At 39.6% G+C, this 20,781-nt stretch overlaps 1 protein-coding gene across 1 annotated transcript; it reads left to right on the top strand.

Moving 5' to 3' along the window:
* The first annotated feature begins 5,505 nt into the window (after positions 1 to 5,505).
* On the top strand, positions 5,506 to 20,661 carry TADA1 (transcriptional adaptor 1). Its single transcript, XM_004688440.2, has 8 exons — positions 5,506 to 5,761; positions 9,673 to 9,764; positions 10,182 to 10,247; positions 13,827 to 13,924; positions 15,304 to 15,513; positions 16,750 to 16,901; positions 18,935 to 19,097; positions 19,514 to 20,661. The coding sequence occupies exons 1-8, from the start codon at positions 5,688 to 5,690 to the stop codon at positions 19,664 to 19,666; spliced, it is 1,008 nt and encodes a 335-aa protein (XP_004688497.1). The 5' UTR covers positions 5,506 to 5,687; the 3' UTR covers positions 19,667 to 20,661.
* The last annotated feature ends 120 nt before the right edge of the window (positions 20,662 to 20,781 follow it).

Genomic DNA, 20,781 nt, shown 5'->3' with positions numbered 1-20,781 from the left:
TAATAATAAAAATTAAAACTAAAAAAGAACTATCTCATGTGGACTACAGACAGCATTGTGCGTGAGTCTTTCATGTACTCTTGCATGTTCCAATTTAATGCTTACAACTCCCCTGCAGCAATATCATTACTATTCACACCTTGCAGATGTGGAAACTGAGGCAGGGAGATAAATATACTTGCTCAGACTCACACAGCCAGAATAGGAAAAGTCAGAATTCAAATCACAGCAGACTAGCTCCAGAGATTGTATTTTATTAACACGATGCTATTTTTACTCATGGCATCTCAATGTGCCAACAAAATTAATTAACATAACTGGGGGGAACTAACAGACAAAAAAAGTCACCTTTACAAGAACAATAATTTTTTTTTAAGAAATTTGGCATAAAATACAGAAAAGATATGCAAGACTGATTTCCTAACTTTGGGGGAAGTCCTGGCTCCCAGCAAGTCTGTCACTTCTGACAAGAGTAGAGTCAGGACTCCAGCAAGTGGATGTGACTGGGACAATTATGTGTTTGTATAATTGCAACTGTAATTCCAGGCAGCAAATCGCCTCCTGGATTTCAAACAATGAGCCCTAGCCAAATGGAATAAAATGCAAAAATGCATGTATCAACTTCCTTCCCTGGGACCAGGCTTTTCAGGACCACAGCAGAGAGCAATGTCTTTCTGGATCAGCACCTGTGGCTTTGCTCCTTCCAGGGGAGGAGATTGTAGGCTAATGTCCATCCAGCATAACTTTTATGTCATTAGCAACTCCAGAGATGAGTGTCTGTTTGGAATCTCTACTTGTCTCAAGTGCCAAATCTCTACAGCATTTAACCTCTATCACTTGACCTCCATTGCTATATAAAGACATTTATGAGCACTGGGGAGATGCTTCGAACAACATTCAAAGTAATGGCCAAGGTTTCAATGATGTTTTCCAAATTCCAATTTGGTGGTTTACTGGGGGTTTGCAGGGGCTTTTCCCACCAACAACATCTGCAGTTTAATAATTCATATTACAAAACATTTGAAGACTAATCCTATAATACCTCTGATACTAAGCCCAGGGCTAACTATCCTCAAATAGGAGGTCTTTAAGTCACCTGCTTTTCTCATTACAGCAGTCCGTAGGGTTCTTACTACCATCATAGAGCCAAGGGGGTCTTTGCTGTCAGGATCCCCGAGTAAGAAGAGATAACAGAATGATGAGCTGCTCTGAGATTTCCTTCAGAACCTAGAAATATCCTGGACAGACCTTAGAGGCTGTATCTGGGGCTGGCCGTCTCATTGTAAGTTCAGCAGCTAATTAGTGGTTCAGTTATGCCCAGGAATTCTGCCCTTTTCACTATTAAATTCTACTGTGCACTATTAAATTCTACTGTGCCTCTATTTCCTGTTGATTGTCCTAATTCTAAACCTTTTAGTTACAATACTACTTTTACTTGTACACCTCTAGCTAGGGAAAGGAACGTTTCTGGAGGATCACTTACTAGATTTTTAAGCTAATGAATATTTGTAGTTGTTTACATTTTACAATGTACAAGTAGTATAGAGTTTGTCTTCTAATTATCTTCCAATTGACATTAGAGCACATCTCTTCCTTCTATTTCTTTGTAGGGTAACAAAAATCTACCACCTCCAAATGTCTTTTATTTGGGAGGAGGGACTATTTTTTAAAAGTTGAGTGAAAGCTTTCGATGAAGACCTAGCCCCTTTTCTCGTCCCCATTACAGCTCTGACTTTTCCTCCCTTCCCCTGACCTCTCTTCTGCTAGTTAAGTCATTTAAGATGGTATCTAAAGCCGAGGTGGGCAGTTATTCAGTCATGCTGTTTCTCTTCCACGTCTACAGGAGGGGTATATGTTATTGTTAAACATCCATATGGCTTTTTCTCTTGTTAGTCTGTCTGATACTTGTGTGATTATTTGCTAGCATAGAAGAACCCAGAAGGATACTTAGTAAATTTGGTGTGTCCTTTTATTGTGATTGTTTTTTATTTATTTATTTATTTATTTATTTATTTATTTATTTATTTATTTATTCGCACAGAACTGGGGTACAGGCCAGAGATGCGGAGGGTGAGAGGATTCACCAGAGACAGAGGGGGTACAGAACAGGCAGATCGACGAAGTACACTGCTGAGGGGAGCAGCGGGCGGGTCAGGAGAGGTCTGCCTCGCATGTGGATCTCCTCCCGGGCAGGCTGGGATCGAACTCATGCGGAAGTGGCTTAAGCTTTTTAGTGCTGTGCTTTAACCCGCTGCGCCACCAGGGAGGGCCCGTGAGTGTTTTTTATGGAAAGAAAAGGTAAGTGGTTTAAGAAAAAAGTAGTGTTAACAAATTTAAACTATTCTTGGCTATTCATAATTTATGACTGATTCCATTCTCTGGCAAAAGGTCCATAACCATCAGTTCTTATGATCTAGATGAATTCTCAAACTGTTTGCTTGTTGGTTTCTTAGAACAATTTCTTTTTGGCCCAGTCCAATGATTTTTTTTGACTTGATTCAGACAAATCAGGTAAAGCAATTCCTCTGTAATGGCTTCTCAAATGTCAGCTTTCCTCTACTTGCTTTCAACCATAAATTATATAGCTTTAATCTTTAACTATCTTACGATCTTTTGATCATACAGAATTTCCTAACATATTAATTCTACCAGATACATGTATTAAGTGTGAACCACAACATACCACAGTGTAATCTTATATATTAGCCTATGCATGTACTATTTTATACTGTGTAATAAATATTGCAAATTGCAATGAGCATTATAATGTAAGTTCAACAGAACAGCTAAAAATATTATTAAGAATATTTTAAAGTGGGGACCTCTCTGTGGCACAACAGATTAAGCCAAAACACTATGAAACTATCTGTCGTCACTGCAGCATAAGTTCAATCCCGGGCCAGGGGGGTGACCCACATGGCACAGCAGACCTCTCCTGTGTTACTCACTACTCTCCTCAGCAGTATATTTCAGAGATTGGCCTGTTCCACTCCCCATTCTGTCTCTGTGAATCCTCTCATCCCCTGCATCTTTGTCCTATACTCAGTTCTTATATGCATAAATAAATAAATCTTTTAAAAAGAGAGAATATTTTAAAGCTGACTATAAGAGCCCTTCCAGTAAAGCAGAGGGGGTAAATCAACATCTGTCCAAACTATACACTTGCAAGAAAGAATACCAAAACAACTTGTCATTTGGTAGGTTAAAGAAAAAAAATTCTATAAAATTCTATATCTTCTTTTAGTTACAACAGTATTTATACTATATATAGAAACACTGTCAAATAGACTTGGAGAATGATGTGCAAGTGGTTTATAAATTGTAAGGAATTCTCTAAATTTTAGACTAATCTTAAAGTCTATGTTTTGAATTACTCTATAGCAACTTCCATTTCCCCAAGTGCAGACTAGTTTGAAACTTAGTTGGATATTGGGAAGAAACAATATAAGTTCCCTTCATTTATATCATCCATATATTTTTCCATTTTGTAACTATGGACAATTTAAGATTATAATATTATTTATATTGTGCCTTTTTTATACAGTTCCTTTCCCTAATAAATATAATCATGTACAAATATAATACAAAGGGGAGGGAGACTTCCCCTCCAAAAAAGTTTATTTTCATAGATGTTTCACTTATATCCATGAGAAAGTCAACTAGGGAAAATACCTGGGAAGTCACAGGAGACAAAGATATGTATTATAGATTAAGTCCTGCTTGCTCCAATGAGAATTTAGGAATAAGGAGATTTCCTAATATAGTCTTCACAGTGGTTTACATGAAAGTATCTTTTCAAAGGTAACCTCCATTCAGTCTTCAGAGTTCCTATCGTGAAATCAACTTTTATAAAGAAAGACAGATAATTGGCAGATTTTTGCTCCTATAGCTCCAACCAATATTCCTTTCATTTAAACCAGTAATTCTGTTTGTGGGACTCTATCCTAAAGGAATAACCCTAAATCAAGAAAAATGCATAAAGCCTATTACAGATTTTCTTTTAGTAGAGAAAAAAATAGAAAGTGTAGCAATCAAAACAATCAATTCTGGAGGGCTGTCATTAAAATTGTGATTACAAAAATTTTGATTATAAAGACAGTGTAATTTCAGAGGAAAATTCTTACATCAAGTTTTTAAAAATATACACCAAATGCCTAACTGAACAAAGGATATGGTCATACATTATGGGAAAGGGGAGCATGAAGGAGAAATCTCTCAGTTAAAAATTTGCTTGCAGGTGCAAAAGCACTTTCTTTTCTCTATGCTATCTTTCATAGTTACTTCACTCATTTGCCAAATACTTACTGACAGCACATACTGGGGCATACAACAACATATACACACATTCTATCCCTATGAAAAGTTTTTAGTAGCTAGAAGGAGGTATATCATCAAGATAAATCAATTACTATGCATATAGAAAACTGTGCAGTTTCCTCAAACAACTAAAAGTGGAGCTTCCAAATGATCCAGCAATTCCACTCCTAGGAATCTATCCAAAGGATACAAAATCATTAATTCAAAAGGACACCTGCTATGTTTATTGCAGCACAGTTTACAATAGGTAAGCTATGGAAGCAACCCAGATGCCCAAAACTAGATGACTGGATCAAGAAATATGGTACATTTACACAGTGGAGTATTATTTAGCAATCAAAAGGATAAACACATGCCCTTGGCAGCAACATGGATGGAGCTGGACTTATGCTCAGCGAAATAAGCCAGAAAATAACAAATGGTCTCACTTATAGGAGAAATGTAGAAAAATCAAAAAAGGAATCAGGAGGAAAAAAAGTACCATAGTAAAGCAAAAATCAACATCATCAGGCAACTATAGATCAGATAGATACATTCTGTAAGACAGGGGTGGGAAGAGTACAAGGGACTATGGTGATGGTGCACGGGTGAAGTGGTGGTGGGAATTTCATGGGTAAACCATACATTGCACAAAAATGAAGGATGATGTAATGAATATATTTTTTAAATAGATGAAAAAATCCTGTGGCATATATCTTTAATTAAAAAAATATTTTTAATTAAAACGAGGCCAACAGTTATACACACACACACGCATACATATATACACACAAATCATCATATGTATATATATATACAAATTATATATATATGTATATATATGGCATAGTGGATGATTTGTACTAGGCGAAATATAAGGCATGGAAAGGGAATAAAATTGCTGCAACATCTATTGAGATTTTTTTTCCCTGAAGAATTATTTTTTTTTTATGCATACAAGCGCTGGGGTGTAGGCCAGAGGTGTGTAGGTGAGAGGATACTTTTTGACTTGCAGAGGAAAGGGACCCGAATACGCGGCTGGTCCCACAGATCAAGACTCAATAGCGCCAGGCCTGCAGGTGACACTGCAGCGGGGCGGGCGGACAGGTTGAGGTTGCGCACGGAAGGACTGGGCGAAGCGTATCACGTGACCCGAAGAGCGTGAGGGGCGGGGGGAAGGAGGACTGAGACTGGATCGAATTTGGCTCCGCGCTTTCTCTCCCGAAAGGCGGGCGGAGCCGAAAACCAAACAAACGTCTTCTGAGCGGCTAGGGGCGGGGCAGACAGGAGCGGATTAATCTTCCAGAACTGAGGCCTTAGGCCGAGTTGGTTTTTCGGTTGTTGGTCGCATTCGCCGCGCAGTCTGCGGTCGGGCTGAGGCGTGGGGAGCAATGGCGACCTTTGTGAGCGAGCTGGAGGCGGCGAAGAAAAACTTGAGCGAGGCCCTCGGGGACAACGTGAAACAGTAAGCGCTGTCTGGGCGCAGCCTTCGGGCCTCTGCGCGGGAACTTCCCGGGCCTGGGCTGCCGACCCGCCTCTGGGACGCCCCTTTCGCCGCGGGGCCTGCGTAGCCTCAGGTCCGGAGCGACTGGGCCTCGGGGTTTTTTCAGTCCCGGGTCTGGCCGGCACCCAAGACTTCCCACGCTGAAGGGACCCTGGCTCCCTGAGGACCAGGACGGGACAGGTGTCCGGGACGCTGTCGTGGGTGGGGCGGGAGGAGCGTACTGACTGCACGCACTGGGGCCTGCTGAGGGGCTCAGGCCCCGGCGAGGGATTCCGAACGCGTTAGGCCCATCTCAGGCCGAATGAATTAGGTCCCGAGTCGCTGGTTGAAGCGGGTACCCAGGAGGGCTTCCTGGAGGCGGAGGCTTCTTTAGCTTGGTATAGTGAGGCACTATGGTCGAGCGTGGACAGAAATTTAGGATCGCAGACAGAACATTATTACGATTTACATTGGTGAGCTATTTGTTTATGACCATCTTTTAAGCAATCTATACGTACGAGCTCATCTAACTCTCAACAGAGACGTGAGGTATAGTTATTGTTACTCCTTTGGATAGATGAGAAGACCGAGACTAGAGAGGTAAATTGACTCTTCAGAAGACACAGCAGGATTGAGATTCCTCCCTTCCGATTTCTGGGTCTGAGGCCTAACAGGGCGTGACCCCCCCACCCCCCAGTCAAATCACCAGCCAGGGTGTGTAGTGGGGGCCGGGGACCCAATCAGATCAGTTGCGGAATCGACTGAAGCCTGGTGTCTTAGAAGGAACTTCTAGGACACAAGAACGAATTTGGAGCTTTCAAAGCATTGTTATTACACTTTTGTTTTTCCAGATTATAGGAAGCATGTTTTTAAACGTTTAAAAATTTAATTCCTGTGTTGTTGCGGCTTTGGTGTAATTCTACCCATAGATGCTCACTTTAAAATGATGTCAGAGTAAGGTGTTTGGGGGAATATTGCCCTTTTCTCAACCACTCGGTTCTCATCTTTGTCTTATATAGTTTATTATGACCAGGTTGAAACTACTTAACTTGTTTACATGATTTTTCAAATTTTCCTTGTGAATTTTTGAGGTGGCAGAGTTCACGCTCCCTTCTTCATCCTAAGGAGAGGTGCAGAATTCCCCTATTGGACTTACTGAAGTATTCGTGGCCTGAAATAATTCTTAAAAATATAACTCTTAAAGATAATCTTATTATAACATTAATAAATTAAACATTACTTTGGGCATGGTTTTAATTTTTGTAAGCATTTATTTACTCCAAAGATAAATTCTGCCTAAAAGCATTTCTATTATTTATATTGATTCATTTATTTCTTTGCTTACTTTACTAAAAAATCCTCAATCATTTTAATAGGTAAATTGACAATTTTTACCTTCATTAACTATTAGAGTGTGTGACTTTTATAATACCTGTTGCTAAAATGAAAATATTTTTTAGCACAGTAGACTCATTTGTTCTATCTAGGATGCTTACAAATGTTTGAAAGTCAATGTTCCCAAACTAAATAAATCTGAAGTACCTGGCTGTGATTGTAATTGATGGCTGAGCAGCATTGATGACCTCCCACCTCCCTGCCATCACACAGGTTCTGTGTAGCCAGACAGGTTGAAATTAGTATTTGCTGTTTAGTGTGTAAATGAGAACACTGCCTGTCAGATTCTGGTCAGATACAGATGCTGAAGCTTAATTTGGTGTATCTGCATTGTGAATTTCTTCTCATAATACCAGCCCAACTTTCCCTTTGCCAAAAACAATTCCCTGGTATAGTATTGTTTGTATTTGCTGTCTTCTGTCCTCATTGTCTTTTTCCACTTATGTCCCTTAAAAGTGCCTTGTTGAGCAATTTATAGTATCATTTAACTGTCATTTCTCCCATATTTTCCATGAGTAGTTTGCTTGGCTGTACCACCTCACCAAATAAATATAGTCCTGGATAATAGGTAAAACATACAAGGTAGATAAGGCAGCATGTCAGTTGTTTTCGACTTTTCCAGTGGTCCAGATGTCCTTTATATAAGGTTGTGTGCTCACTTCAGGTTCTGCCAAGACATGGGCTTTGTTACCTGACACACTTTGGTGCCCACTGGTGTATTGTGTTCAAATAGGTGCTTAATTTTATTTTATTTTATCTTATTTTATTTTATTTTTTGATGACTTGCTCATAGGTTATTTTGTTTCTCTGGATATCTCCAAAGTTTTCTAATCTATTCTTGCCACCCATCACGCTCCCTAACTTTGTGTCTGCTGTGAGGGGGTGGGGAAGGAAGATTGTCATTTGTTTGCAGGTATTGAGCAAATTAACACACAAGGACCAGATTGGAGAGCAAGTCTGGTCTATCTCTATAGTGGTTTCGGGCTTAAAAGTTTGCCACTGGAGTAGAGAGCGCCTTGTAGTTTCCTGGGAGAGCCTTCTCTTAGTTTTAGAATAGGTTCACTCCAAGTATGGGTCTGTTTGCATGTTTCTTATAAAACAGTGATACTGTCTTATAATTGATGGAAGTTTCTCTCGTTACTGTTGTCTTATTGGATAGAATGGAACAAGAAAAGACTTGTTTTTGTGTGGAGCTTTTATTCATTTCAGAATTGTGCCTATCCTTTTTTGTTTTTTTTTTTAAGCATTAAGTGCTCACTCCAGGAAAGTTACTATTGACTGATGAGTGCATGAGTATCAAGTGAAAAACATGCTAGAGCTCAGCATGTTACTGATGAGTGAAATGGGTGTTTTCCTTTAACTCTCCTTTAAAGCAAAAAATAAAAAAGGCATTGCATCCAACCACATATATACACACTTAGTTAAATACAGATATTCTTTTAAATACTAAAAGAATTTGAAATAATCAATGTACAGGAGACTACACCTTGTTATGAAAAACAGGGTGAGCATTAAATGCACCTCATTAAGAAACCTCAGATGAACCTGAGAGAATAGTTAAGTGGATTGAAAGTGATTGTAATTGGGTAATTTTTAATCTTGTTTCATGAACAAGGAACATCTTCCTTAAACACTGAAACAAGGAGTATGGATACGAAAAAGGGTATTTTACTCCTGTTTCCAAAATTGTTAAGGTATAAAAAAATTGAACTTTTTCTATCAGTTAACTGGTAATTTTTATTTTTAGTTGTTTCACTTTAAAAACCACAAAGTTTCTCATATCCGTGGTTATATTCTTTGTGGTGAGGTGTTTTAGAAACTAATTACTTCAATCAGCTTAAAATTTGAAAGGAAAGCAGTCACCAAGAATCAGTATTAATGACTGCCCATAAAACTTACTTAAAAAACAAAACTGAATGTAGAAATCTAGAGAATAGGCCTTTTAGAGAAGCCTTGACAATGAAGAAGAAAAGATAAAGTCACGGCTTTGTTCATGGGGTGAGTCCCATTTTGTGACTACTTGGGAGCCCAGGAAGTCTCAGGAAGGATCTTCCTTCCTGTCTTCCTCTTTTTTGTGCTGGCATTCTGCTTCCTAGGTGTGCTGGTTTGCTAGGGCTGCCTTAGCAAATAGCACAGATAGGGCAGCTTAAACAACAGTTTATCTTCTCAGTGTCCTGGAGGCTAGAAGCCTGCTGGTCCCCTTGGCACATAAACGACTGTTATGGGTGTGTGCAGGTGTCTGTTCTAATCTCCTCTTGTAAGGACAGTAGTCACATTGGATTAGGGGCCATTTTCATTTAAGTACTTCTTTAACTTCCTGGTTTTCAAATTGTTACATTCTGAGGTACTGGGTGTTAGGGCTTCAGTATTAGAATTTTTAGGAGCTACAGGTCAATCCATAATGCTAGGGAATTCCTTTCCTGGGAATTGGAGTGGATAAAGGGTATTGGAAAAGAAGCAAAACTTCTGGTTCTTAATCATTCTTTCCACTCCTGCAGATACTGGGCTAACTTAAAGTTGTGGTTCAAACAGAAGATCAGCAAAGAAGAGTTTGACCTTGAAGCTCATCGACTTCTCACACAGGATAATGGTATAACAATTAATTGGGGGATATACAGGGACTAAGATGGACTGTGGGTGCTTTGGTGAACTACAGTTACTACACCTGAGGGGAAAAAATCAAATATTGTCCAAAAATTTACAACTATCTAAATAAAGAAGGGCTACATTTAAAAAAATTTTTTTAATAAAAATTTTAAAGCCATTTAACTGGGGAGTTATTTTACAGTTCTCAGATTTCCCAGTTTTACAATAAATTAATATCTTCTCACTTGAAAAAATTAGTTTTGCTTTAGTGGTGTATGAAGTCATATTAATTAATAGTGCAACTACTTAAAAATTCATTGTAAAGAATGGCAGAGTGTTTGGGTTGGAGGTGGTATGCAGATCCTTAAAAGCTAGTTTCAAATAGTTTGTATTTGACTTGTGATAAATCTTCCTTTTTCAGTCCATTCTCACAATGATTTCCTCCTGGCTATTCTCACTCGCTGTCAGATTTTGGTATCTACACCAGGTAAGGGAATGGACATATTTCTAGTAAAGCTGTGGGTCGCTAAAGTTCCTTAAACAGACACATCTGCTGTTTGCAGATGAAATGGTCTTTGAAATGCTCAGAAGAAAAATAAATTATGTAGTTATAGATTCTTTTCTAGCACCCCTTAAAGCAGGTGATTTCCCTGTTCTTACATTGACTTGTGTTATTTACTCCCCACTGCGCTGGGTTTCAGATTACTAATGGAGAGTAATGAAGGGGTGGGCAGTGTGGATGAAGAAGCTGAGAATGTATGGAGGGCAGCTGGTGCAGGTTTCCAGAGCTAGAGAAAGATGAGTATGTGGAGTGTAAACCATATGTGGGGAACCAGGACTTCCACCCATATTCTTAAGTAGGATATTAGCAGCTGGAAGGTTAGAATTTGATAGATTATTGGTGGAGAACAAAATGCTGGGGAGGTGGGTAGAAGATAAAGCCATCACTTCAGCCTCAGTGGGTATGGATACAACACTGACCCCTTTGCCCCCAGTTCAGCTGTCTCCTGGTTTAACCAACTGGTATAATGAAAATTTGCTTCATGATAAAATTGATCCTGGGCTTGTGTTAAGAGTTGCATAGATAACTCTTGCTGTACTTTAAGTAGAATTTTGTTTTTAAAGGGTGTGTGGCGACTGATGATCATTTCTCAAAGCCCTATGTACCTCGAAATGGCTAGTGTTTTGTGTCATCTCCCTCCGCTAAGGTCGCCAAAAGTCTAATTTCGCTACACTCAGCTCATTGGTGTGAAGAGTAGTGGACAGTGAGTGTTTCCGGAGGATACTGACTGCCGCTCACAGCCTCCTGCACCCTGCATTGCAGGGTCTCACTCTGGTGGTCCAGTTAATTCAAGCAGCCGTTGACTTAGCGTGATGACAACCCACTCAGTATAAAACATTAAATTTGATCAAAAAAGCCAACGTTTTGAGGATTAGGCCTTCTTAGGTAGGTAAGAGTGCCACACACACAAAAGGTGAAGTGGTATGGTCAAAATTTAAAATCCCTAGAGACTTGGATTCAAATCTAGGTTTTGCTACTAGCATAGGAAACAGAGGTTCTTAGTGTTCCACATTTAAAAATAGATACAGTAGTATTTCTCCTTTAGGGCTGTAAAACAGCAGATGAAAGTGCTTTTAAGAGCAAAAAAAAAAAAAGCCAAATCACATACAAAGTGGTTTTAGCAAGTGTAAGTGACTAATTTTAATTAAATAATGACATTTGATATCATTGAATGTTGGCTACTTGTATTTTAAACTAAATGAAGAACTATTTGGAGTTGAGACTATTTCTCCATCAGACATCCAAAATACATTTCTTCAAAATGAAATTCATGTTTGTTGGCAATAGATGGTTTTTACTGGAAGTAAAATATTCAAATATGATTGTACTTATAATAAAAACTTTTTCCCAAACTAAGCAGAAAAGATGATTTTAATATTATTTACTGAGCAACTGTTACGAGTTAGATCCTTCCTGTGCATTATCTTTTAAGTCCTTAAATCCTGATCTTAAATCAACAACTCTTTAAGACAGATGCTAGCTTCTTTTTACCTATTGGGAAACAAACTTCAGAGAAGCAAAACAAAAACATAACCAGAGGCCCATTTCAGCTCCAGAGTGACAGTGCTGCTCCGCCCGCCTCCAACTGCTCTCCTTTGTGTCAGTCAGCCCTTGTGCCTCGCACCCTGCGCCTCCTCACCTGAGCATTTGGCTGCTTCTGCCTCCTCACCTGAGTGTTTGGCTGCTTCTGCCGTGGGGTCTGGGTATCAGAAATAACTGTCTTTGAGCACTCATTTGTTGTCCTCATCAGATGACTGTGCCAGAGGCCCTCAGTGTGATGGACGAGAGCACAGAGATTCTCCGTTTTGTTTTTTAACCGAGAAACTTGAAATGGTTTTTTTTCTTCCCCCTCCCAAAAAAAAAAAACAAAAAACTAGTCCTCCAGAGTTTCTCTGTGACTGGAAAGCTGGAGAGATCCCCACTGGTCCAAGGATGTCATATCTAGTCCTTCATCTCTTTGCTCCTCCCTTGAGGTCCCTTCATTTAAAAAAAAAAAAAAAAAAACCCTAGTCCCAAAGTATCAAAATGGAAATAATGTTTTGTTAGGGTGATAGGTGATTTTTTTTTTTCCTGTAAACAATTTTGCAGGTATTTTTCAAAATAAAGTACAAAAGATAATGAAATACTTTCCACTCCTAGATCTGTTTCCAAAGGCAATTACTTGTTCTTTTTTGTACTTTTCATGAGACCTCAGCCATTCATAGCATGCTTAAATTTCTTTCTGGATGTACTTACTCACTTTAGGCATCTGTCTTGCTGTCTTCTTACTCTGTATTTTATTTCCTCAGCTCCTTCAGCTTTTCTGTCCAATACATTCTTTAATTCAGCAATTTTCATAACATTTTCTTGTTTTATGGATACTTACATTCTCAAATTTCTGAGGATACCAGTTAGAAGTTATTCAGAATCCTTGTGTGTTGCCTGAAAATTTGTAACTCTAAGAGATCTGTTTTGTGTTTATTTAGCTTGATATTTCTTATGTTAGCGAATACTGGTAAGTCTGATGATTCATATTTTAGAAGGAAGCATAAAATTGCCTGGAGATTCTGCTTTAGAGTGAGCTGATGGGGAGTCTGGCTGTTAAACTGGGTTCCTCAAACACCAGCATACACCAGCAGAAAGCCAGGTGCCAACATTCACACCAGCTGCTTTAGTAAATCCGACATTCTGTTCAAGTGGAGAAGACTCTTCTCCCTCGACCTTCCCCCCACCTGTTAGAAACACCATGCTTTGTATGGGCATGTGCAGGACTAGCTTTACGGGTCCAGTGCTCTACTGTGGTTGTCTTGAAATTCTTAACCTGTGAACAGGGCACCCTATTTATTTATTTATTTATTTATTTATTTATTTATTTATTTATTTATTTATTTATTTATTTTAAGTGAACTCAGTCATGGGAGTAGAAGGGAAAGTGTTTGGATGACTTTTGAATAGATCGCTTCCCATAATCTTGTTATTAGCTTTATTGGTTCTTCCAGCTTCCCACTGACTCACTTTCTCCAAATCCAAATTCTTTATGGATTTGTATCAGGCGGGTTGATTGTTTCTACTCCATTTGCCCACTTTGCCTTTCCTGGGTTATGATTACTGTGTCTACTTTTCCAGGCTTCCTTTTAGCCTTTCCTTGACAATTGATGAACTCTCATCCTGTCTGCCACTCATTTTTAAATGACTACTTTGCTTTATTTTCATTTTTAGTAGGGTTTTAGAAGAAAGGAATATACGTGCAACTTTACTTTCTTGAAATAGAACATTCTGTGCAATTTTATACTGCTACTAATAGGCAAATAACGCCCAATAAACACTAAAAAAATATAAAACAAATTTGCTTCCCAAAAAACCAATTTTGGTTACTGGTAGAAAAAAATGTGATATGAAAAATGTTTAGAGAAGTAGTAATCTTTGAATTGAATCATCTATTACTCAAGCCCCAAATGAAAGCAAACGTAGGAGTTATCACTTATCATCATTTTCACTTACAGTAATTATTTTTCTGTCTCATAGAGGGTGCTGGATCTTTGCCCTGGCCAGGAGGTTCAGCAGCCAAACCTGGAAAACCTAAGGGAAAGAAAAAACTTTCTTCTGTTCGTCAGAAATTTGATGTAGGTTGTTCTTCAATAGATCTTAGTAGCAACTGAATTAAGTACTGGTTTGATAGAACTCGCTTACTTTTTAAATGAATAGCAAAGCATTGGTCATTGAGTTGGGGGGGAAGGGAGAGGGAAAGTGACTTGGGGCAAAAGGTCTGACTGTATTTGAAGTTAGTGAGGGTTTCAAGGATTCTGTGTCTCAAGTGTCTGAATTTTTGTGATCCATTTGTTACTGTGTACATATTAATTTGTTATCTTTAGTGCCTAAGCTTTTTCAATGATCCAAAAACTATATCTTTGTTCTTTCTCCTCTTAAATGTTTCCTTGGCATGAAAAATGTTTCTCAGATTGAAGACTTCTCCTTCCAAGGGGCTCTGAGGGGCCTGATAGTGCTCAGCCAGCGCCTGGGCCTTCTGGGCCTCCGCAGAGACAGCACAAAAACATCTGGCAGTAACATTTGTAAACATTTTAGAATAACATGCTTTTTCTAGTTTCTATCTGGGGAACAAAGTTTTCCATAAGTATTGTTTAATAGGTTTGACTAGGTACAGAAGCTTTATTGATTAACGGCAAGCATTTATTTATTTCCACCTTTGCTCTGTGTTTTTATGTCAGCGATACTCAATCTAGAGAGGCATGCTTGGTCTTTATAAACATGTTTGTTATAAAATACAGTTTTACACTTGGAAAATGGAAAAGCAGTTAAGCATTGCTTTTATAATACACACGCCAACCAAGGTTAGGCCTTATTTACCACAAAATCTGAGCTTTAGCAAGAACTACTGGGGCACATCTCCCAGTGGTGATGGAGAATCATGTCGGCTGTCAGAATCCACAGGCAGGCTGAGAGGACTAGTGCATGGAAGAACACTGAGAAAAACTATTTTAAATAATTAGAATGACTATGTCTTAGGAAGCTGCTCTGTTGAGAATTGTAAATAGTGCTGATAACTAAATAGACTATATAGCATTATTTGTAGTACTTGTTATTAAATGCTTTATTGGTTAGCTAGACTCATTAAGGTTTAATTGAAAAGTTAAGTATATATTCATACTTTGAGATCCTGCTTCTTTGTGAGGATATTTAAAATGCTCTGACTTGTTTGAAAATAGTTTTATATCTTCTCCCTAATTACTGTTTTTAGTACTGACCCATATAGTCTGTGATTATGAAGGTATTAATTGAGTAGAATAAACATACTACCATTATTCCCTTTAATTTATGTTTGTATTATCATGTAATGGATGTAATCTGGTTACTTTTGCGTGGTTATTTTTTTTTTTTTTCTAAATCCCTGTGGACATTTGTGGGATGACGAATCCAATACACTGGTTTCTTTTGCTTTGTTATCACTGTAATGAATGATTTTGAAAAGTTTTCTTACCCATAGCATAGATTCCAGCCTCAAAATCCCCTTTCGGGAGCCCAGCAGTTTGTGGCAAAGGATCCCCAAGAGGATGATGACTTGAGACTTTGTTCCCACACAATGATGCTTCCCACCCGGGGTCAGCTTGAAGGGAGAATGATAGTGACTGCTTACGAGCACGGGCTGGACAACGTCGCCGAGGAGGCTGTCTCAGCTGTTGTCTATGCGGTGGAGGTTGGTGTGCTGGTGGCAAGACACAATTTTGCACGTTGAATGTGGCTCTTATGTGTGTTGTGGAAAGTTGGTCCTGAGAAAAGAGTAACATGCCAGTCCATCTCACAGGAATGCCATCACTGAAATTGTTTTCTTCTGAGGGAAGAAACATACCACAGTTCATATAGTTGCCTTCAGTTAACCACTAAGCTTTTCAGAAAGGTTGGTTAGAACATAACACTCCTGCTTCATTTGATGTTTATTTTGTCAACAAGAGGACCGTCTTAAGGAAAGAAATGAGCTTAGGAATCCTGACGAGTCACTTGTTTTTGCTGTGGTACAGCATCTGAAGAATATTAGGCCAGGAATCTGGACAGACAGGGTTTCTTGTCTCAGCACACACTTTCATTCTTACTCATGTAGTTACTCGACAGAATACACATTGGAGTCTGGAGTACACAGGTCCTGTCAGGCGATGTTGGGTAATTCCTTTTTCATTCTCTGGGCCTGTGTTTCCTCACCTGTGTTTCAAAAGATTATCTTTCATGAAGCTACAGATAATGATTTTATTCTGTGTGCAAATTGTAAATAAACTATGCCATGAAGTCCTGACATGAGATGACCTTATTGGTAAAGCTGAAACCCCATGCCTATTTCTGGCTCCCCTGTTAACTGTTAACAGTAGCCAGTGCTTGTTCTGTCTCTACTTCAGACATTGTCCAGGTTCCTCCTTTGTTCTTGGCTTTTGAAAAGGTGGAGGGAAATTAAATGCTCAATTTCATGTTCATTTCCTGTATATCTGTTGTTTATGTGGCTTTTGAAAGAGCCAAGAGCTTTTGAGGGAGATGCAAGAATTTTAGTATAGTAGGTAGGCATTCTAACCTGAATCTCAGATCTTGAACTTTTTGGCCCATTTTTAAACCAACTTTCACTGTAGTTCGCTTCTTCTAAAATGCATGGCTATGTCCTTCTTTTCTTAAAGCTATCTGAAAGTCATTTGAGAGACAGAGGAGCCAGTTTAGAGAGAAAAACACTTTAATAAATTTGAACCAGCCCCTCTTAATAGAAATAAACAAAAATGAAGCCCCCAGCTCGTGGCCTGCCGCTCTCCAGTAAGCATGCGTTTGCTTCCAGCACGTGCTAACATGTCTGCATCTCTATCCACTAATGCCAGCAAACCTTTTTTTTGGCTGATGGAAAACCTATGATTTGCTTTTAAAGGAGAGTTCATAACTGTTTTTCCTCTCTTGTTTTCAGAGTCACCTTAAAGATATATTGACATCAGTTGTGTCAAGAAGGAAGGCGTATCGCTTACGAGATGGTCATTTTAAATATGCCTTTGGTAGCAATGTTACCCCTCAACCGTACCTGAAGAATAGTGTAGTAGCTTACAACAACTTAATAGAAAGGTATGTGAAGATCGCTGCCTCTGGGCATCATCCTACAGTGCATTACAGAATGATGATGTAATGACTCTGTTAAATAACTAGCTATTGTTTCTGTATGTAAAGTACTTTTGAGAGCTGTGTCTTATTTTAATGTCTTTCATGATAACTAGGGGATTATTTTGTTACTCTTCTTATCAGAAAGAATTCACAGTTTGGCAGCTGCTCTGTTTAACGTGAGCCTGCCCCATTCTGAGGTAGAGAGGAGTGGTTCCCAGGGGCAAGGGCCCCAGTGGCTGCTGTGGTGGAAGTGGGTCCCCTCAGTCAGAAGAGATTCCTCATCTGGCTTTTGTAGTTATCACTCAAGATCAAGGCCCTTGCCAGGACTCATCACACTGTTCTTGGCACCCAGTGCTGCAGGCCCGGCCTCAACACCCACCTCTGGGATCCCTCTGTCCTCCTTCCACCCAGAGCTTCTGGGACTTCTCTAAGGTCCCTTCATTCATGTGTTAATCTGTCTCCATCCCTCCTCCACCCCCACCCCACCCCCAATATTTTGCTTGTTTTCAGCCTTTGAGAAAGAAAAGACAGTAATATAATTTTCCTCTGGGTAACTAAAATAACTAAGCTTGTCTGAGAGCTGGACTTTGTGTACTTGATTACCTGGTTAGTTAGGGAAAGAGAGGTAAAGAGATGACAAGAAAGTAGAAAACAAGTAAAAATCAAAAAGTGACTGGGAGGGGCTGGCAGGAGTAGTAGGCAGGGGAGCAGCTGAGATAATAAAGGTGACCAGTGGGGAGGCCGAGAGTTGTGCAGGGCAAAAGCCTGACAGCACTGCTGGGAGCTGCGCCCAGTGTCTGTCTCATGACCCAGAGGACTGGGACTCGACGCACAGGCCCTGTCTTAAACTGGGTCCACTGTTTAGGGTGCCATATGTGAAGATTTACTTTCTAGATTTCACACAGGCATATTTGTGTGGGATTACTTGTTCTCATTTACAAGTCATTCTTCTCCAGAGAAAGCAAAGAAAGTGGCTCCTTATAGTGGGTGAATGCCAGGAGCAGGCATCCAACCCTGCCCTGCTGCTCAGCCACCCTCGGCCTTGCTGGCCAGGCCTGGGAGCTTCGGCCCCTCTGTCAGCTGCTTGTTTCTCCAACAGGGCTCCTTTGTCTCCCACCCAAACCCACACTCGTGCGCCACTGTGCTTTTCTCCAAGTTACCTCACGCTGTTGTTGTATGTACCTCCTGTTGTGTGTTCATCATAATTGTTTAGGTTACATCCTCTTAAGATATGATACAAAATTATGCCTGACTGGCCAGCTGATATTATATCTAGATTCTGTTTTGGGAAATGGGCAAGATCCGATGAATTTTCTTCACCCCTTCTTTGTTCCTGTTTTTTCTTTCTTGTTATTTTTGACCCTGTCTCTAACACTGTTTTAACTTCCTCTCCATGTCAGTTGTTTACAGTTTTATTTTCCTTTAATTAAAGTGTGCTTCACTTTCCCTCTCCCCCCGTCCTTCCCCTCCACCAAAGCTCTTTTAAGGGCAGGAAACCATTCCATTCTGAGGTTAGTAAATATTTTAACATTTTGGAGAGAGGAAGATAAGTGTAGTTGTATTACTTTGTTTCTAGCCCTATAGCTCGGCTAACGTACTCACTAGCAGAGAAGTGGATTTCTAATTCATTTGAAGATTTTTTTTTAAAGATTGATTTATTTATGCGTACATAAACTGGATTGTAGCCCAGAGGTGATGGGGGAGGTGACAGGATTCACCACAGACAGAGTGGGGAGCAGAACAGGCAGATGTACTGAAATACCCTGTGAGGGGAGCAATGGGCAAGACAGGAGAGGTCTGCTGCGCCATGTGGGTCACCTTCCTGGCTGGCTGGGGATTGAACTCGTGCTGCAGTGGCTGGCGATAGCTTGATAGTACTGTCTTTAACTCTTGCGCCACCAGGGAGTCAATAAGATATATTCTAGCAGCCCCTTCCTACTCTAGTTGTTCAGCTGTGCCTATATCCATCACTGGGAATATTTCTGAATTTCTTCTAGCCCTCCAGCCTTTTCTGCTCCGTGTGCTGGTCAGAATCCAGCCTCTCACCCGCCCCCTGATGACGCAGAGCAGCAGGCTGCGCTCCTGCTGGCGTGCTCGGGAGACACTCTGCCCGCATCTCTGCCTCCGGTGAACATGTACGACCTTTTCGAAGCTTTGCAGGTAACTCTTGGCTCCTTAATATTTGCCTAGCTTTTGGACAGATTCAGAGTTTTTTCAAGTCTACCAAGAAATTCACAGGCTTTTTTTACCTATTAGCTTTTAGTTCTGCAGTTTTTATTTTATTATGAAAGTCATTAATACTAGACTTGTTCAAATCCTGGGCCCAGGAGTCCTTCCTAATTTACTCCTTACCCCCATCTCCTCAGTGAAAGAAAGAAAAGCCCCTTGTTCCCTTTTTCCTATTTCATTACCTTGTTGTTTTCTTGTAGATTATTTGGTTTTCTTTGATTCTGGCTTAAAGTTTATACATCTGTGTGTCTTTTCTGAGTGTTTGTTGATGAAAACCTTACTTTTATTTGTGTTAGAAAATCAAGTATACTGCAATCTAATTGGAGAGATTCTGTTTTTAACCCCAGGTACACAGGGAAGTCATCCCCACTCACACTGTGTATGCCCTCAACATCGAAAGGATCATAACGAAACTCTGGCATCCAAACCATGAGGAGCTGCAGCAAGACAGAGTCCACCGCCAGCGCCTGGCAGCCAGGGAGGGCCTTCTGCTCTGCTGAATCAAGATTTGATTGGGGAACCCTCAAAAAATTCACTGATAATTGAGAATTGAATGTTTTTTGGGGTGCACATTTCAACTGAAGTGTGTATGTAAATATAAACTTCCTATGGAAATAAGACATTGAGTACATTTTGTGTTGCTACTGTGAAGCCATTAATGTAAATCCAACTTTCGTAATGACCCATCTCTCTGTCTGTGTATATGTTTCCAATTCTGGGATTCGGTGGCTCTGAAAAGAATTCTGTGTCTAGAATGGAGTTTAGACAGCAGCAGCTTGTTAGCCTATGGTCTGCATGAGATAGATGACACCCTCAACAAAGAAGCCATTATAATTAGCCCTTACAGTCAGCAGGACTTCTGTGTCTTCATGACATCACATGGTTTGTGTCTGGCAAATCTTAAAATGTCTTTACCTTGAATGAGTGGTGTTCTTGCGTTTTGGTTGAAGTGACCTACACAGTGTTAAGAGTCAGGTACCTCCTTTAGTGACCAGTTTAACTTCTAGCCTACAGGTAGCCCCTAATGTTATACAACTCCATAGAAAAGATGACTTTGAAATGTTGTGCTGTTCAACAAAATAAAAGTCCTTTCTTTTGCATTAAAAAACAAAACCAAAACCAACAAAAACTTAGTCTTTCCATAGCTTGTTTCTTTTATAGTTATGGTGCCCAAAGACTTTGATTGATAGGTTGAGCTGTTACTTTTATAGAATATGTTTTAAGAAATCCCTTTAAACATTGGATTTATACTTGGTTATTTCCGTTTTCCCATATTCCTGTAAGATAACGTTTCTGTTCTTAGAAATGATAAAGTGAAAACTTAAACATTTGGCAGTGTTACTAATAGCCAGGTTGGTTTTTGCTTGTTACTCAAGACATAGTATAGGTAGGATTTGGTAGTGTCGATCAAAGTACAGGTGTACAGGTGTGTATGTGGTTCAGTGTCTAGATTTGTGTTTTGATTTTGTACTTTGAAAGTGACAAATAAACTTTTTGGGAGACTTTTGTTTGTTTCTTTATTAAACATAAGAAATAATTGCCTCCTACAGAAATAGGAAAAACCCTGCTTCATGAGATCTTAGCAGACTTTTCAAAAGCACGCACTAGATGAGAA

The sequence above is a fragment of the Condylura cristata genome, unplaced genomic scaffold, assembly GCF_000260355.1.
Source record: "Condylura cristata isolate star-nosed mole 26May11 unplaced genomic scaffold, ConCri1.0 scaffold00024, whole genome shotgun sequence".
Taxonomy (NCBI): Eukaryota; Metazoa; Chordata; class Mammalia; order Eulipotyphla; family Talpidae; genus Condylura; species Condylura cristata.
This window is presented reverse-complemented; position numbering and strand designations above follow the sequence as displayed.